This window comes from Pangasianodon hypophthalmus, chromosome 25, assembly GCF_027358585.1.
Source record: "Pangasianodon hypophthalmus isolate fPanHyp1 chromosome 25, fPanHyp1.pri, whole genome shotgun sequence".
Taxonomy (NCBI): domain Eukaryota; kingdom Metazoa; phylum Chordata; class Actinopteri; order Siluriformes; family Pangasiidae; genus Pangasianodon; species Pangasianodon hypophthalmus.
Window position 1 is genome coordinate 15,272,385 of NC_069734.1, and position 17,888 is coordinate 15,290,272.

A 17,888-nucleotide genomic window follows, 5' to 3' on the forward strand; every position below is an offset into this window, starting at 1 on the left:
TTTCTGAAATACTCCAACCAGCTTGTCTGGCACCAACAACCATGCCATAGTCAATGTCACTGAGATGAGATCGCATTCTGATGTGAACCTTATCCGAAGCTCTTGATCTGTATCTGCATGATTTCATGCACTGCACTGCTGCCACATAACTGGCTGATTGGATAACTGCATGAATGTGCAGGTGTACACACGTTCCTACTACAGTGGACAGGGAGTGGCTGTATAAAAATCTAAAACTATGATATTATACTATTCTATACTTGCGTTGGTCTGTCCGTCTGTCTGCGTCTGTATGCCATTAACTGGAGTGCACAATTCTACTCACTTTCCACTCTGGATGTCCTGCTTCAACTGCAAAAAGTACAGGTACCTGAAAATAAGTGAGTAAGACATGTACATTTTAAAACATAAGTGCGCTGTTTAACACTTCGCTTTTACTTGACAGGTTTTTCATTTAATCATTATATAAAGGTGGCACCTTGTGTACTCCTCTTGAAGTTTGCTTGGATCACTTACAAAAAACTTCACCCTAAAACTCAGATTATTTGGAGTGACTCCTGGAGGAAGAAAAAAAAAAAAAACAGTGATCAGTCATTTACTCTAGGCAAACATAGAGTACATACAATTTAAAAACGTACAGTGGATATAAAAGTTTATATGTTGCTGTTAAAACTGCAGGTTTTTGTGATCAGTCATGTCAGATCTTTTTCCACCTTTAATGTGATTATAGCAACCAACGAAATTCAAGTGTAAAACAAATAGAAATGTTTTAGTGGGAAAAATAATAAAAAGAAATAACTTACAATAACCTGGTTGAATAACTACTACTTTGATAAAGCAGTTTTTGCTTGTAATACAGCACATAGTCTTATTGGGTAAGGGTCTACCGACTCTTCCAATTGATTTGGCAATTTTATTCCACTCTTCCCTGTAAAAATGCTCCAAATCTATCAAACTTTTTGTCATTCCACAGGTTTTCGATGGGATTTAGATCCGGTCTCGGACTGAGCCATTCCAGAATGTTGATCGTCTTTTTCTGAAGCAATTCCTCTGTGGACTTGAACTTGTGCTTTGGGTTATCATCATGCTAGAAGGTGAAACTGTTCGTCTTCATCAGCTGTCTAACAGAGGGCCTGGACTATCTATGCCAAAATGAATTATTCTGTATTCAGAGATATCCCTCTATCTTGACTAGAGCCCCAGTTCCAGCTGAAGAGAAGCAGCCACAAAGCACGATGCTGCCACCACCGTGCTTCACCATGAGTATTTTTTTTGCGAAAGGGCGTCCTGTCTAGCCACCCTACCCTATAGCCCAGACATATGAAGGATACTTTGGAATGAGTTTGAATGTGATGGGTTAATTCTGAGCACAGTCTAATTCTCCATTATAAAAGGGTGTTTTTTTTTTTTTGTTTTTTTTTTTCCCCTAAAATGTTTTTTTGTTTTTCACGGAAATGCTGTTGGTTGCTAGATCACATTAAAGGTGGCAGAAGATCTGACGTGATTTATCTTGTTTTCATCTTTTTTTACATCACAAAAACCTGCAGTTTTAACATGGGTGTGTGTGTGTGACCTTTTTATATCCACGACAAAGGATTTTAAGAATGAAAATAGCTTGTTCTTTCACCTACTTTTCAACTGTTTCCTTATTGGTTTGCTTGGATCCAGCCACCTCTATAAATAACACAACAAAGGAAAGATTGTGTTGTCGATTTCAGAGCACACTTTTATTTTGGGATCACATAACAGCCGCTTAAATGAATGTTTTCTTCGGTCAAGCAGTGTGTGAAATACAAAGTAAAACATTTATCACTTCGAAATAACATTCATCAGAATCTATGAATTATGCATCAGGTGTTTTTTCGCTTCTGCTGCGCTGTTAACGCTGTTGTATCAGTTACAAACCACTGGAGTATGACATGACCTGAGACTCAACTCCGACTTGTCAGGTGTGTGTGTGTGTGTGTGTGTGTGTGTGTGTGTGTGTGTGTGTGTGTCTGTCTGTAGCTATAGTTATATCCGTCCTTTCTTCCATCCTTGTCTCTAACACTTATTTTACCATAAGATGATGCATTAGAAGATGTATAAGAACATGTCTGCATTTACATGTGTGTCCTATTTGGGATTATATAGTTACTTAAAAAAATCACAATAAACTTTGATTAATTGAAGGATTTAGATCTAGGATTTTTTGACTAAAAATAACTAAACACATAAATATCTTCATAGCATAAAATTATAATTTTATCATAAGCATATCTTATCTAATATCTTATCTAATAAATTTACCTAATTTATCATAATGTGGGCCTGTTGAAATTTATTAGTATCACTTGTAGGTCACATAAATTCTTTTTATATTTCATATTTCATTAGTGATAGATTTTTAAAAATACCATTATTGGCAAACGTTTATTCAGAGGCCATTTTGTCCTACACTCGGGGGCCGCTTACACGACAACATTTTCAGCCAAAAACGGGAAACTTTTTATGCGTTTTGCCTGTTTGTTTACACGACAACGGCGTTTTGGGGACTGAAAACGTATATTTTTGAAAACGGGTTTCAAAGTGCAAGTTTTTGAAAACGCCATTGTCTCATATCATCTCCATGTAAACACCCAAAACGGTGATGTCATGCACGTGCGTAGTACGTGTTAGGTATGCGCAGACATGCGCGGTACGTGTCTATTGTAAAGGCAAGCGCGAACAAACATACACAACAATGGCGGAGTACGTGGTAGTGTTGTTGCAGCTCAAGAGTTTGCTAACGCTTCTTCAGCAAAGTGTGGATTTACTTCACCAATATTACAACCAACTAACAAGGTGACAGCGCCAACTACTGGCCTGGCACACGTAATACAGCGGTTTTGGCCGTTATCGCGGATATGTGTAAACGCGAATCGTTTTGAAAACGTTTGTCGTGTACACGTGAAACTTTCTGAAAACGCAAGAGAAAAACTTTTCCGTTTTTGACTACATCATTGTCGTGTAAACGTAGCCTCAGCCTCAAGGGGCACTTGGCCAAAGAAAATGTGTTTCAATAGATGGAATTTTAGGTGACTAAATGTAGGAACCAGTAGTGAGGACACATTTAAATATGAATTTTGTCATGCTTGAATACATAAATATTAAGAAACTGTCAAATTAAAAAATATATTGTGTTTTATGTGGATTTTGTGTATTTTTTTTTCCAAAATTTTCTGCCAATTCCCACCCATCAGCCATCACTCCCCTTTCATATAACAGCTACCAATTGGGAAGAGTGAAGGCTAACATGTGCTTCCTCGGAGACAGCCAACCTCCAGATCTTTTCAAACCGCTTCTCATGCTACATCACATGGCAGTGTAGCTCTGAGGAAAGTGATATTGACCCTCTTCCGCATACATGAGTTCACAAATGCCCGCGATTGGCTAGTGTTGCTGTGATTGACAGGGGAGAGAGAGTACACCATCCCTCCCACCTGCAAAGCACGGCCCATTTTGCTCTCTTGGACTCCCGTCCATGGATGTCTGTTCCATCATTGCTGATCAAACTCATAACCGCTGGAAAACTGCGCTTTTTTGTTGCACCACACGGGCGTCCCAAGTGTGAATTTTTGCCTTTGAATGAGTAAATATGAAACTGCTTAACTATTTTCAAAATATGGTGTGTGTTGTGCATTTTATGCTGGGAAGGAATTCCTGATAACAAATGAACTCTTTGGGCTAGTGTATCACTCCAACCATCAACCAATCTATCCTTCCTATTCATTCGTCCGTCCATTCTTGTGCCATTAATCCACCCGTCAATGTGTGCGTAGCGAGTGAGAACACAGCTTTTAATTTATCATGAGAAGATGAACCCACTCACTCAAAGCTCGAAACTATGGCACGCATAAACCAGGACTATGAGACTGCATGTGTGCCATGTGGGACAGGGTCCAAGTGTTACTTCACTATGTTAGCTTTTGGTTAATATGTATATTTTTACAAAAATGGCACTCGGGAATGGCGCAACACCACAATCAAACAGGACACACTAAATAACTACTATATAGATTTGTTATTTATGTTACATAGATTTTTCTCTTTCAATTTAGGGCAATGTGTCCACCAGAGCAATTGTCCGGTATATGTGTGTGTGTGTGTGGGTGTGTGTGTGTATCTGAACATCCATCCACGTGATTCATGTGTGTCTTTATACATATACATGTATATCCATCTGTTTGTCCTTTCACCAATTCATTAATCTATCCATGTGTGTTTATTTACAGAGAACAACCTTTGTACTACCAGGGCAAGCTTCACTGAGAACACCATGCCTGTGTGTGTGTGTGTGTGTGTGTGTGTGTGTGTGTGTGTGTTATACAGCTTGCCTGGCTGTCCGCGGAGTCATCAGTGATCTGAAGTCCAAAATAGTCTTGCTCGGTCAGTTCCAGATGTTTAAAGACTGCATCCAGTAAGACCTGACCCTGATCCTGCTTCTACGGCGAGAAAAAGGGTCATTATTAGTCACTTGTAGCTGCTGAGAATTTAAGCTGTAATGACGCAAAACTCCGAGATCCGAGTGGTGAGACACAAAACACTACAATGCATACTAATCTACACTAATTTATGCAAATGTATGTTAATGTGTGCACTTTGGCTTGTTGACCACATTTGGGGGATGGGGGCGTTGGGGGTTAGGGATCCTTCTCCATTTGCTACTAGGACACAATGATCAGGGTGCAAAAAAATTTGCTCAGTGTGTGTGGCCGTAATGGTGATAGAATGAGTCATATTGAATAACACGACTCAAAAGGAATCATTTCTACTTTAGCATGTGAGGTATCAGTGGTGAGTTCACTGAAATGCCTCTCATAATCACTATGTAATCGTCTCACTTCATTTATCTGACCTGATCAGGATTATCTGGTATGACCACACGTTTCTATATAATTCCATTTGTAGCAGAAGTGGGCAGGATGGCAAAAATATATCATATCACAAGACTCGAAAACATTTCGACGACACAGGACATGTATTGCAATGTCCAGGTTTGCTAACAAACTGCAAATATGAAAAACAATGGGTTTGATGATAATGTTAATATCTACAGAAATACAACACGTAAAATCCTAATCTCAATTATTCTAATAATAAATTTTAAAAAAATTCAGGATGGAATTTTGACATCAATCAGAGCTTGTAATTGCTAATTAAAACAAATAAAAAAAAAAATATCAGATAAATCTCATAAAAGTTTGTGACCAAATGCATCACGATCAGTGTTTTATCGTTAAGCCAGGCCAGCCCTAATCTGTAATTAGTAAGCATGCCATTCATTCAAAGTTATTTACTCAATACAATCACATCCGTGCCCCATCATATTTTAATAATTACTCTCTGTCAAAACTATGTTTCTCAGTAAACTGTCATGTTTTCTGTAAGAGCCAATTATTTAACATGGTTGGAAGGAGTCTCCAGTGCCAGCACTATGCTGAGTAGTATACAAGTCTGGTGTGTGGTTTTTGGGGGGAAAAAATAAACAACTAAAAGTTGTATATCGCACAATGTGATACATTAGAAAGTTTGTTAGAGGAAGATAATGATCACATACACACTCGTTTTTTACCTTTAGTCTGTAATAACGCACTTATCTAGCTAACTCTCTCACCATACGTTATTACGTTTATGTTAGCTGCTACTTCTTTCAGCCTATTCAATTTCCAGGCAACCAAAACATGAGACTGGGCAGCACGTTTGAGCTCCACTTGGACTGTAGGCTGGCTAGTGAAGTTGTATTTGTGTGCCCCTGTACAGTCCCCTTATATTCAAAAATATTGGAACAGCAAGCAAGGCCAGTTCTTTTGTTTTTGCTGTATACTAAAGACATTTGGGTTTGAGATCAAAAGATGAATATAAAATGATGAAAAGATGAAAAACAACTTGGAAAATAGCACTTTTTGTTTGAACTCACCCATTTTTCAGGTGATCAAATATATTCGAACATGTACCTGACAGATGTTTGCCCAGGTGTGCCCTGTTAGATTGACTGTTTAAACAATTAACTAGCTCTGAATGTACATGAACCCTGGATTTCACCTGTGAAGACTGCATTTGTTGTTAAAAAGAATAGACCAACGTGTAGTCCAGAGAGCTGACTATGGGAGAAAAGCAAGCGACTGTGAAGCCGAGAAAAGAAGGAAAGTCGATCAGAGCCAATGCACAAGCATTGGGCATAGCCATTACAACAATTTGGAATGTCCTGAAGAAGAAAGAAACAACTTGTGTACTAACAACCACATAGGGAACAGGTTAGCCAAGGAAAACAACAGCAGAAACATTGTGAAAGCTGTGAAGAAAAACCCAAAAACAACAGTCAGTGACATCACCAACAACCTCCACAGGGCAGGGTGAAGGTATCACAAGCAACCAATCGAAGAAGACTTTGAGTACAGAAATATAGAGGCCAAACCACAAGATACAAACCACTAATCAGCAGTAAGAATTGGAAGAGCCAGATTGGAATTCGCAAAGAAATACAGAAATGAGCCACAAAAGGTCTTGAACCAAGATTAACCTCTACCAAAGTGATGGAAAGGCCAAACTACGGAGAAAGAAAGGATCCACTCATGATCCAAAACACACAAGCTCATCGTTCAAGCACGGTGGAGGTAGTGTTATGGCTTGGGCTTGCATGGCTGCTTCTGGAATGGGCTCACTAATCTTTATTGATGATGTTACTCATGATGGTAGAAGCAGAATGAATTCAGAAGTCTACACAAACATTCTGCCTGCCAATTTACAGAGAAATGTGTCCAATCTAATTGGGAGGAACTTCATCATGTGGCAAGACAATGACCCAAAACACACTGCCAACACAACAAAGGACTTCATCAGGGGGGAAAAAAGTGGAAGGTTTTAGACTAAGACCAAGTCAATCACCAGAACTTAACCCAATTGAGTATGCATTTCACCTCCTGAAGAGGAGACTGAAGGTAGAAACCCCCCAAAACAAACAACAAATGGAAGCACCTGTGGCCTGAAAGGCTGGAAAATCATCACAAAAGAAGAGTGCAACAGTCAGTGGGTCGCTAGCTTGATGCAGTTATTGCAAGCAAGGGATGCGCGACCAAATATTAAGTGTTATTTATGTTAAAACTGTTTGTTCCAATACTTTCGCTCACCTAAGAATTGGGTGGTCTGTCACCAAAGGTGGCATGTTCTAAGCTGTTTAACACATCTAGATGCAAATCAGGAAATGAAAGCTGAAATTCTGATCTATCGTCTCAGTCATCTTTTGAGCTCAAACCCAAATGTCTTCAATGTATAGCAAAAACAAAAGAACTGGCCCTGCCGTTCCAATACTTTCCGAGGGGACTGCATATTAGAAAATCTCATTTTGTGTGTGTGTGTGTACTTACATTAGCTCTGAATTCTTGCACCGTGTTGTCCAGCAGCAAAACGTTACACACCACCTGTGAGCTCGATCTGTCTCGTGCCACTTCGGACTCTCCCACATCGGAGCTTCGGCCAGCAGGCAACCGGAAGCGTGCTGTCATTACTGTCCCCACACCGTCTGCGAAAGACATAAACCTTCATGAGTGCATACGAGACAACATACATCCTGAATACACACGGAAGAAGGAAAATAGTTAATAACAGTGTATATACCACAGTGATGTTGAATTCTCAAATCTGATTGGTCAGAAGGTGCTGATTCACTAGAACAGCAACTCCGACAATAGTGCAGCCACATATCTCAGGTTTACATTAATGTGTTCGTTTTAATACGTTATTGTTTCCATAGTAACAGCTCATTCACAGGCAGATGTTTACGTAACCTAAGCTTAATAAGGAACAAATTAAAAAAAAAAAAACAACAAAGAAAACTGTCTAATCATTGATATGGTGAGGTATTTAGCGAGAAGACATTTATTTAACATTTGTGTAAGGAGTCTCCAGTCTCGGCCCTTTGTAACAGTCAGTTTTCCACCACAGGAAAATCTTTAAGACAGAGGATATAGTGCTTTCAGGTTTAACGTCAAGAGAACAAAAAGAGAGGCTAAGAAGGGAATGACTGTTTATAGCCACTATAGTGTAAGTGACGACATGAACTGACTCGTTTAATGGATGTTCCGTAACATTACATGTACCTATAAATGGTTAAAAAAATACGTATCAGTAAAAGACACAGTATAAAACACTTGGGGACTTGGTGTTATTGGAAAATAATCAATGTCAGGGTGCTAACAGTAACTCTGCTCTGTGTCTGGCCACATCATACAACCTCGTTGTTGAGTATTTGACTGTAACAGCATGTTAAAAAATAACAGTAGCCTCACTATGCTGTAATATTACACACGTCCTCACTTTAGGTGAGCGCACTACGTTGCCTCTTTATAGCATACAGCGTTCCGTCGTTCTCATTCGAGTGTAATTCAGGGTTAGACATGTATACAGGCTACATACTGTATTTCTGCTATTCGTTATGACAAAGCTGAAACTATCACTGTGGGGCGAAACCGAGATGAGCTTTTGCCGTGACATCACGTTAGAGTGCAATCCTACACATTCTCACAGTGCACTGGAATGCTCGATTTCTCTGAAAACGTTCTCTTTTTTTGTATTTTCAACACGGAATCATATGTGGGTATGCACATTTCCCTAAAACGGTGAGCCATTCGTGCAGTGGTAAGGCTATCTACTGGACTATTTGTTTAATATTGACATTACCGATGTAGAAAGGTATCAGAAAGGTATTATTATCTGTACAGCTTATTAAAATATTTAGGGCACCATTTTGCAACCAGGCACCCGTTCCAAACGTAATGTATTCGTTTCATTCATTCATATATGTAGTAATCTCTTTATCCTGACCAGGGTCGCTGGGGATCTAGAGCCAATTCGAAGAAGGTGTATTATTTTTTGACTTTTATTAATTATAATAATTATAATAGATTTATGACCAGCTAAAATTTTCCATTTTCCAATTTTAAAGGTTCAATACAAAATGTTTAATATCGAATCAGCTTCTTCCAATCAGAGTTTGTAATTAAAAAAAAAAAAAATGCCAGAAATAAATACCTACAATGTCTCAGAACAGAGTATTGTGACCCAGTTTATCATGATATTGATATTTCCCTGTCATAGCATGAAAGTAAAATGATCAACTGGATTTAATGGAATCTAATTATAATCTAATTATAAAAGCAGAGCACACAACACAAAGAAAACCGTTTTATTGACTGCCAACTCGATTAGCTTAAAGAAATTCCCTAAGTAATGAAGAACCATATATTTATAAATTATACAATCTGTACAACAGAACAAAAAGGAATTAATGATAACTAATTAATGATAATAATGTCAAAAAAAAAAATCTAGCACCTCATTTTCATTGTGTGTATCACTAGGAATCAGATAAGATACATCTGTGGCCCTGACCATATATAATTACATGATAATTGCTTGAATCACCTTTTCACATTAATACCCATGTTGTTATGTTACAGTATATGTGATGACTCAGTGTGTGTTAGCTGACATTCATAGCTGACATTCGCAATTCGTAATCAGCTAGGCGGGTAGACTAGAGTATTAGAGTATCGCTATTTAGCCACCTACAGTGGAGGCCAAAATTTACATAACCTATACATTCAAACTCAGTTTTCGGGTTTTCCACAGCTATTGCCGTATAGTTCCTGTGTTATGTTAATTAGAGTATCTCTTATATTTTAGAGAGACGGCTTTATTTTAGCTTTTATTCACTATATCAGATTTTCAGGAGGTCAAAAGTTTCCATACACTTTGCTACTATTCGGTGGCACTAACTTGAGTTTTAAATTTTCTAAGTTTTAAATTTTCGGCTGATGTCTTGAGGTGTTGCTTCAGTATTTCCAGCTAATCCTCCCTCTTCATAATGCTATCTATTTTCTGAAGAGCACCAGGCCCTTTTCCAGCAAAACGACCCCAGAACATGATGCTGCCACCCCCATGTTTCACAGGTGGGATGGTGTTCTTTGGATTAAAGCTTCACCCTTTTCCCTCCATACACAGCACTGACCATTATGGCCAAACAGTTCAATTCTGTTTTTTATCTGACCAGACAACTCTAGAGGTGATCACCTGCAAAACTTTTTTAGCTTTTTTTATGCCGGTCTTAGAGTAAAGAGCTCCGTCCTTGCATGACTCTCTTAACGGTGGATTCAGTTCTAGTTTGTATAAGAAATGTTACTTTTTTGCCTTGGTGGTGAACATATTACTAATCATAAAACGGCTAAGTAAGGTGTCCGCATTCTGAGGCATTTCTCATCGTAGATTTTGTACCTAACTTTTACCTAACTAGCTTACAGAACTCAGTGTTAACCAGCAGTGTGGAAGTGTTTTATACGATGAAAATAAAGTTAGCTGAAAAATATGTTGAGCTGGTCTCCAATGGAGGCATGATCACTTTAAACAATCATCTCATCTAGGGCAAGTGAAGAGCTTACAAAAGCTATCAGCATTTTTGCATCAAAACAAAAAGCCATTTAGGTTTAACAGCTTAATAATCATTATATTATGGGTACAGCCTCAGAAACAGAGTACAACGTACAGCGTATAACAAAGCCAATCACAGACAAAAGAAAGCAAGACATTACAGATAAAATTACACAACCCATAGTGATGCACATTATCGTAATGAAACGTGAGGCGCTTAAAAGATTAATTGAGACACTGGAGCGCAGTTACTCCATCCCTAAGCGTTCTACAATCTCAGAAGCCCTCATTTGTATGCACATCAATTCTCAGGACCAAGTTCTAACCCAGAAAAGAAGCTCTACATCAGTCAGTTTGATGGCAGACATTCAACAGTCAGTGTCCATTTCATTACCAAAGATGAGAGAAACTAGAGAAAACATTGGGTAAGAACATCCCAAGAACACTGGGAAAATCACGTACATTTTCCTCAACGGGAACTTCTTCAGGACTTTGCATTTTGCAATTTCTTAGGAACATGACATTTTTGGAATTTCTTAGTAACATGACAAGTGAGGAAACAATTCTTTATAGCCTGGTGAAGGTTATGTGGTGAGGATAACTTATGTTATGCTTGAATCTAGAACCCTAAATGGATCCTTCTGCTTGTTCTTTTGGGAAAAAAGTTTAAAGGTTACAGGTTTTCTACAGAACCTCAGAGTTTCAAGTTTAAAGAGGATTCCAAGTATAATCCTTTAAAGAAGAGAAAACCATCAACTGTGCATTAAAAACACTAAAAAAAAAAACCCCTCTTTCCAAGAATCATCAAGAAAAAGAAAGAAGTTAGTTCTGCCAGCCACTTCTGTGCTTGAGTCTCCTTCTGAGAATGTGGACTTGATACATTCTCAGCACGCATACAGTGAGCAAAGGTCAGCCAGGGTCAGCAGCGTGTTCTTAACCTGTTCACAAATAACTTACCAGAGGCTCTTTCAAAGCTGTGAGCACAGTGCCAACAAGCCAGCATTAGTTTTTCTTTAATGTACTCTGAGCATGTTTTCAGGACAGGAGAAAGGTCAGGTATCTAGGGTCACGTATGCTATAAATGGCTCTAGCAAGACAAGTTTATCTCATGCTATTGCACCCTTGCAATTAGAAAAAAAGATATATGCAAAGCTAATTGGTATGACATTTTGATTAACATCATAAATCCCAGCACTGAAACGGCAATGTTTTTAAATATTGGAGTGACACTGGAGGTTGTCCCATTTCCCACACTATGCCATACAAGCAATGGTTAAAATCAGAACTAGGCATGTACCAAAGAAATCATCCACAATATTGTTACCGTCGACACTTCAATTTAATACCCCTGCAATAGCCTCTCTACCCCTGCAATACCCCCTACCCCTGCAATACCTCCACTACCCCTGCAAAACTCTCCCTACCCCTGCACTACCCTCTCTACCCACACAATACCCTCTCTACCCCTGCAATAGCCTCACTACCCCTGCAATACCCCTTACCCCTGCAAAACTCTCCCTACCCCTGCACTACCCTCTCTACCCCTGCACTACCCTCTCTACCCATGCAATACCCCCACTACACCTGCAATATCCTCAGAACACTTGCAATACCCTCACTATCCCTGCAATACCTCCACTACCCCTGCAAAACTCTCCCTACCCCTGCACTACCCTCTCTACCCCTGCAATACCCACACCATCCCTGCAATAGCCTTACTACCCCTGCATTACTCTCCCTACCCCATAACACCCTCACTAACCCTGCAACACCCTCCCTATACCTGCAATATCCTCCCTACCCCTGCAAAACCTCTCTACACCTGCAATACACTCACTACCCCGTAGTACCCTTCCTATGCCTGCAATATCATTCCTACCCCTGCAATACTGCCACTACACCTGCAGTACCCTCACTACCTCTTCAATATCTTCCCTACTGCTACAGTACCCTCACTACCGCCTGCAATACCCACACTACTCCTGCAATACCCTCATTACCCCCGCATTACCCACACTATCCCGTAATTACTTTTGGGAAGCTGATGCAGATCTGAGTTGGATTTGCACACTTCCAAGATAAAGGTCTCTGATTTGTAAAATAGCTTAAGGACAGCTGAAAAGGCTATACCATAATTAGGTATTAGACCCGATGGAGAGTACCCTCACATATTTTTATTAGTTTTATTAACGGTTATACTGGGCTTGTGTATTGACAGATTTTATTCTTATGGTTGAATTTAGCTATTAACTAACTAACTTAACTAATTTAATAAATGACATTAAAGAGTTGCACGGAATTGTTTTTTTTTGGATCTATATATGTGAGCATCACGGAGATGTGTTTTCCATGACAGCAGCAAGAGACAAAGGAACAGCACGACATTTGAACTGACATTTTCTTCAGTTCTATGCAAATTAAATTCCGAGAAAAGCGATAAATTCAAACAATTGGCTTGAATGATTCCTTGGACCACTCCTATGGTTCGCGTGGTCCGTTGTTTCCGTAATCCCCCACTGACAACTTCAGTTCCTAACCGCAATTAGATTCCTGTTACTGGTTGATACACTAAAATGGAAGGAAAACGTATAGCTAGCTGTGGTTTCCTCTTATCCTGTCATATATAACCAGTCATTAAAGGTGTATAGAGGTATTACGAAGAAATATGAAGCTTGGAAAGAAGTAGCAGAGACGGTTGGTGCCTCTGGTGAGTGTACGTCGCTAGTACAGTTTGCTAGCTTTGAGAATCTGTCAGTGAAGCTAGTATCAAGTCTAGCCTGTAACATGTAAAGCAAACAACAAATTTTCATGCTAGTTCGTGCATTATTTTTATTTGTGTTTAACAAGTTTAACATGTAGGCCAAACATTTAGTCTACTACTGTGACATAAACTACGACAACAGCAGCGTTCGCTAAACTCCCACAAGAGACTAACTACAAAAGGGATTTGTTGCTTGCTAGTACGAACCTAGTGTGATAAGTTTAACATCTTTCTAATTTCCAGAGGCACAAAAAGCTGTATAGTTGCTACTTTGGATGGATACTTCATTATATAAAATAAACATCATCTAACATTGGATAAAAAGCTAGCTAGTCATAATAGCTAGCTTGCTCTTCCATCCAAGATACAAGCTAATTTAAAAAAGGTTGAGAAGTTAGCTAAGCACATCGTGTGAACAGAGCATTAGCAGGAATAATGTATCATCCCAAAGCCAATCCCAAATGGAATGACTGCAATGACAGATACAAATAAAAGTGTGGTTTCTGTACTGAAATGCTGCAAACCGTGATTAAAAAGGTTAGGCAATTATTGCAAATACTGTGGCGTGCCTAATGAAAGCTTGTTAATACCACATTCTGTTCCTTTAGTTTACCATCCATCCTTTCTTTTCAGAGGCAGCTATTGTGTACAGGGCGAGCATTTGAACGCTCAGTGGATAGCTGTCCAAACAACAGGGGGTCACACTGGTTGACCTTTTAGGAGCCATGCAGTGGCCTCCTATCCAAATTCCTGCCAATCAAGCAGTGCTACTCATAAGCTTTTCCACGGACTGGTATCTCAATGGACAGACATATTGTATTTTCCAGTTACAATAACGTAGTGTCTATAAACTCTTATGAGTACACTAACATATATATTTTTTGTGTGAGGCTTTCTGCTTTTAATTTGCTTTAAAAAAACGAAACAATTTAAACGCTAATGCTGTCAAATCTCTCACTTCTGACATGCTGCCATCTTGGATTTCTGCCATATTGGACCTTTGCAACATGGACAAGATGTCGTTTTCTCTCAACTCATAAGTGTTGGAATATAAAATGGATTTCAAATACTTATTACGTAAGCTGCACTCACAAATTCAGACCAGCAGTGAACTTTCTTCCGATTTCAAGTGTAAGATTCCAAATCAAGTTGCATGAAAGAATTGGAGAGTGTGACATTTTAAAAAGGGAAACATGCCTCTCCTGAGCCAGCATACTAATATGATTAATAAATAACATGATGTAACAGTAGCACAGCAATAACTGATGATTATTTTAATCTGTCCTAATATGACCCTGTGTGTCTAATGCTAATTTGTGACAGGTAGTAATCACGCCACTGTTAGATTATAATCTCACTGTGTGTGTGAGTGTGCGTGTGTGTGTGTGCATAAAAATCCCCCAGGTGCCATAAGAAGCCACACACAGATCTTGCAATCCTCAGGGACCCAGGATGGGTACACACTCCAAATGACTGTACCATGTGTCCTCTAACCCCTCCTTACTCCCTTTACTAGCCTTTCTCTGAATGAAACAGAGAAAGGGCACACCCAAAATCTAAAAAAAATAAAAACCGATATTAGGATGGACACACTCATTACATCTGGACCATCTCTGTCATCGACTATCCCTTTATACGCAATATATCATAGTGGACTTTTCCATCGAAGCAGGTCTCTGTGCACACACACCTACCTTCTTAACAATAGGTAGCTCACAGCAACATTGGTTACTTCCTGCCTGCCCTACAGCAACGGAGGACCGAATAACGGAACAATCTCTTGGCCGAATCATCAGTTTGATCAAATGCAGGCAAATATGTTAATATATTTACACCTCCGCTTTGGACTCTAGTCTTCCCAAATGATGAGATGAACAGGGCAGGTGCTGCAGAAGAGTGCGCACCTAGACAGAGGAGCTGAGCGAGGTGATGTCATCCATTCAGCTGAAAGAGGCGTGCATGTCCAATAATCCAGTGCTGTAATTATACACCTACAGTGGCTGTATATATAAAAATATATATATATAAGTCTAACTCGACACTAATTAACTCAGTAAGATATCCATATAAGGATATTTCCACCTTGGGAATCTTTACATATGTTGTGTTGTATGTGTTGGCATGCAAGAAAGCACAGTGTTACATAATGTACAGACTGGGTAAATATGCTGTTGGCCAGAGGACTGGGGTAAGAATCATTTCAGATGATGTAATGTGGCATACGTGCATGCATGCAGAAAGACAAGAAAGCAGGCTGAGAGAGAGAGAGAGAGAGAGAGAGAGAGAGAGAGGCTGCAGGTGCACCTTGCAACCGAGCAATTTTGGAAGAAATGAAGCTGCACCGGCCAAACTGGAGGCTGTGCAGTGCAATCCGAGAACCTGATTCATGCACCATGATTGGAAAAAAACCGTTCATTCAAAAGGATCAGAGAACCTGGTTCATGCAAAAAAAAAAAAAAAAAAGGATCAGAGAACCTGGTTCATGCAAAAATGATCAGAGATCCTGATTCATGCAAAAATGATCAGATATACTGATTCGTGCAAAAACAATCAGATATACTGATTCATGCAAAAAACGATCAGAGAATCTGATTCATGCAAAAAAAAAAAACAGTGAAAGCAATGCTCACCGTCATATACAGGTCCGAGAGAGTCCAGATGATGAAAAATGAGGAGGATGAGGAGGATGAGGAGGATGATGATGTAGCTGTGATGAAAGGAATAAGGAAAGCCGGAGGCAGAGAGAAGGACGAAGCGCCGTTCATCCGCTGCAAAGCCGAAAAAGCCTCATTTGCTCTCCTAAAAGAGGGCCAGCAGGCTTCACTCACTCACACGCGCGCACGCACGCACGCGCTCGCGCACGCGCGCGCTCCACCGCGAAAAGACAGAAATAATCCCTCCTGCGTCTAGTCTCTCTTTTTCAGAAATTCACGCCGACATGATCACGCCGTCAGTCCTGGCCACATTATGCTAATCTGAATCTTTTTCACCCATACCCCTCTAGCCAGCGTATCTACACATAGCTGTATTTTAGCAGCTGCGCTGCAGCGGCGCTAACATGGCGCAAACGCCCCGCGCACCCACACGTTGACAGCGGAGAGGGCGGGGCTTAAAGCGGGGGCGGGGTTTCCATATCTAAAACAGATAATAATAATAATAATAATAATAATAATAATAATAATAATAATAAGACACGTGCTTAAAATGTAAAAATACCATTTATTTAAAAAAAAAAAAAAAAAAAAAGTTTCCGTTCTGAAATCTGATTGGCTGAGCCGCGCTCGAGCGCACCTGTAACCGCATCACAGTAATCACATTCTGTATTAATGCGCCAGGTTTTTAAACCAATGAAGGCGTCACAGTTAAGAGTTTGTTGTGTTCGCGCGTGCTGGTCGTGTTTCTTAGCAACTGAAGCTTACTTTAGTTAACGAACTACATTACGTGCTGGAAGAATTGTGTTTTGCGAATATTATTAATAATAAATGAATTTATTTATTTACTGAAACGCAGGATTTTATCATATTGTTTTTGTCGAGTTTTATAAAAGCGGTAAGTGATAAAATCACTGTAACACACGCCCTCGAGTGGCTTATTGCTTTAAGGTAGACCACAGGTTTCCCTAATTACCGTGTTGAAATACTGTTTAGTATGGTAGTATGCGGGTTTGTATCTAGTCTTTCTCTCTTTTGGCATGAAAATAATTTTAAAAACTAAGGTACACATCAATCTGTTTATTCTTGTACATATTTAATAACTCACTATAAAATAGGGTTTTTTTTTGTTTGTTTGTTTTGCAGTCTTACTCACCGTTCCACCTTAAATGATTGCACAGATGCCATTCCTCCTATAGAGGGCAGTCATGAGTATTTTTTTTAAATTAATTAATTTATTTTTTTTAATTATTAATCCATATGCAGTATTGGACAAGATACTTATTTTAAGCTGTTTTTGTTGTTAGTACAAATTGTGGGAAACATTTCCTGTCTGAACTATTTTCACTCTTTTTATTTTTTTATGCTGTATAAAATGCCTTTATTTTCCTATAGCATCAGGGTTCTGATCACTGTTTAAAGGGTTAAATACAAAAATACTAAAATGCTAAATAAAATGCCTAATTTTCCAGTATGAACAAACGTTAAAACCTCTTGGGCCACCAAAAACCCACCACACTGTAAAATAAATAAATAAATAAATAAGGATTTTGTAAAATGGGCACCTTAAAAGTGTCATAATATGTTTTACAGTGCCCAAGGGATAAATGTTCATAGCACTGTAGGAAGGGTTAATCATTTTGGGCCACTAATATTTCAGTACAGACTATCATAACATTATTTGTCCTCAGCCTGCACCATAGTTTTGTTCTACCCTTAAAAATGTCATAACGTGTAGTATACAATAGCTATTTCCCCATATTAGACAAAGTTCAGACCACTGTATAGAGGGTTAAACATCTTGGGCCTTAAAAAAAAAAAAAAAAGAATCTGTCTTTTTCATCCTTAAAATTACTTAATAAAAATATCTGACCAGCTGTATTATAACTGTTCAACTCCATAGAAGAACATATTCCAAAAATATAAAAATCAGAGTGAGCCCTTGAAAGATATGTTATGGAGATGTTTGTGTAACGTCTTTGAACAAAGTATCAATGCTTTGTAAGAGTCAGTAAGTTTTCCACCACAGGAAA

General features: G+C 39.0%; 1 protein-coding gene across 3 annotated transcripts in view; it reads right to left on the bottom strand.

Annotated features, from left to right (window-relative positions):
• ptpn4b (protein tyrosine phosphatase non-receptor type 4b) overlaps nt 1-16,283 on the bottom strand; it is a 46,861-nt gene extending 30,578 nt beyond the window's left edge. For 2 of the 3 annotated variants that reach the window (XM_026947759.3, XM_026947758.3), the window contains exons 1-6: nt 15,835-16,283; nt 7,386-7,540; nt 4,356-4,463; nt 1,632-1,674; nt 479-557; nt 326-370 (exon numbers count right to left, since the gene is read on the bottom strand). In XM_026947759.3, the coding sequence (XP_026803560.2) occupies nt 326-370; nt 479-557; nt 1,632-1,674; nt 4,356-4,463; nt 7,386-7,523 (413 nt within the window). In that variant the 5' untranslated portion in view covers nt 7,524-7,540; nt 15,835-16,283. Of the gene's footprint in view, nt 1-325; nt 371-478; nt 558-1,631; nt 1,675-4,355; nt 4,464-7,385; nt 7,541-15,108; nt 15,196-15,834 lie in introns of all 3 variants that reach the window. The other variant, XM_053229409.1, reaches the window with a different exon arrangement.
• Nucleotides 16,284-17,888: the final 1,605 nt, after the last annotated feature.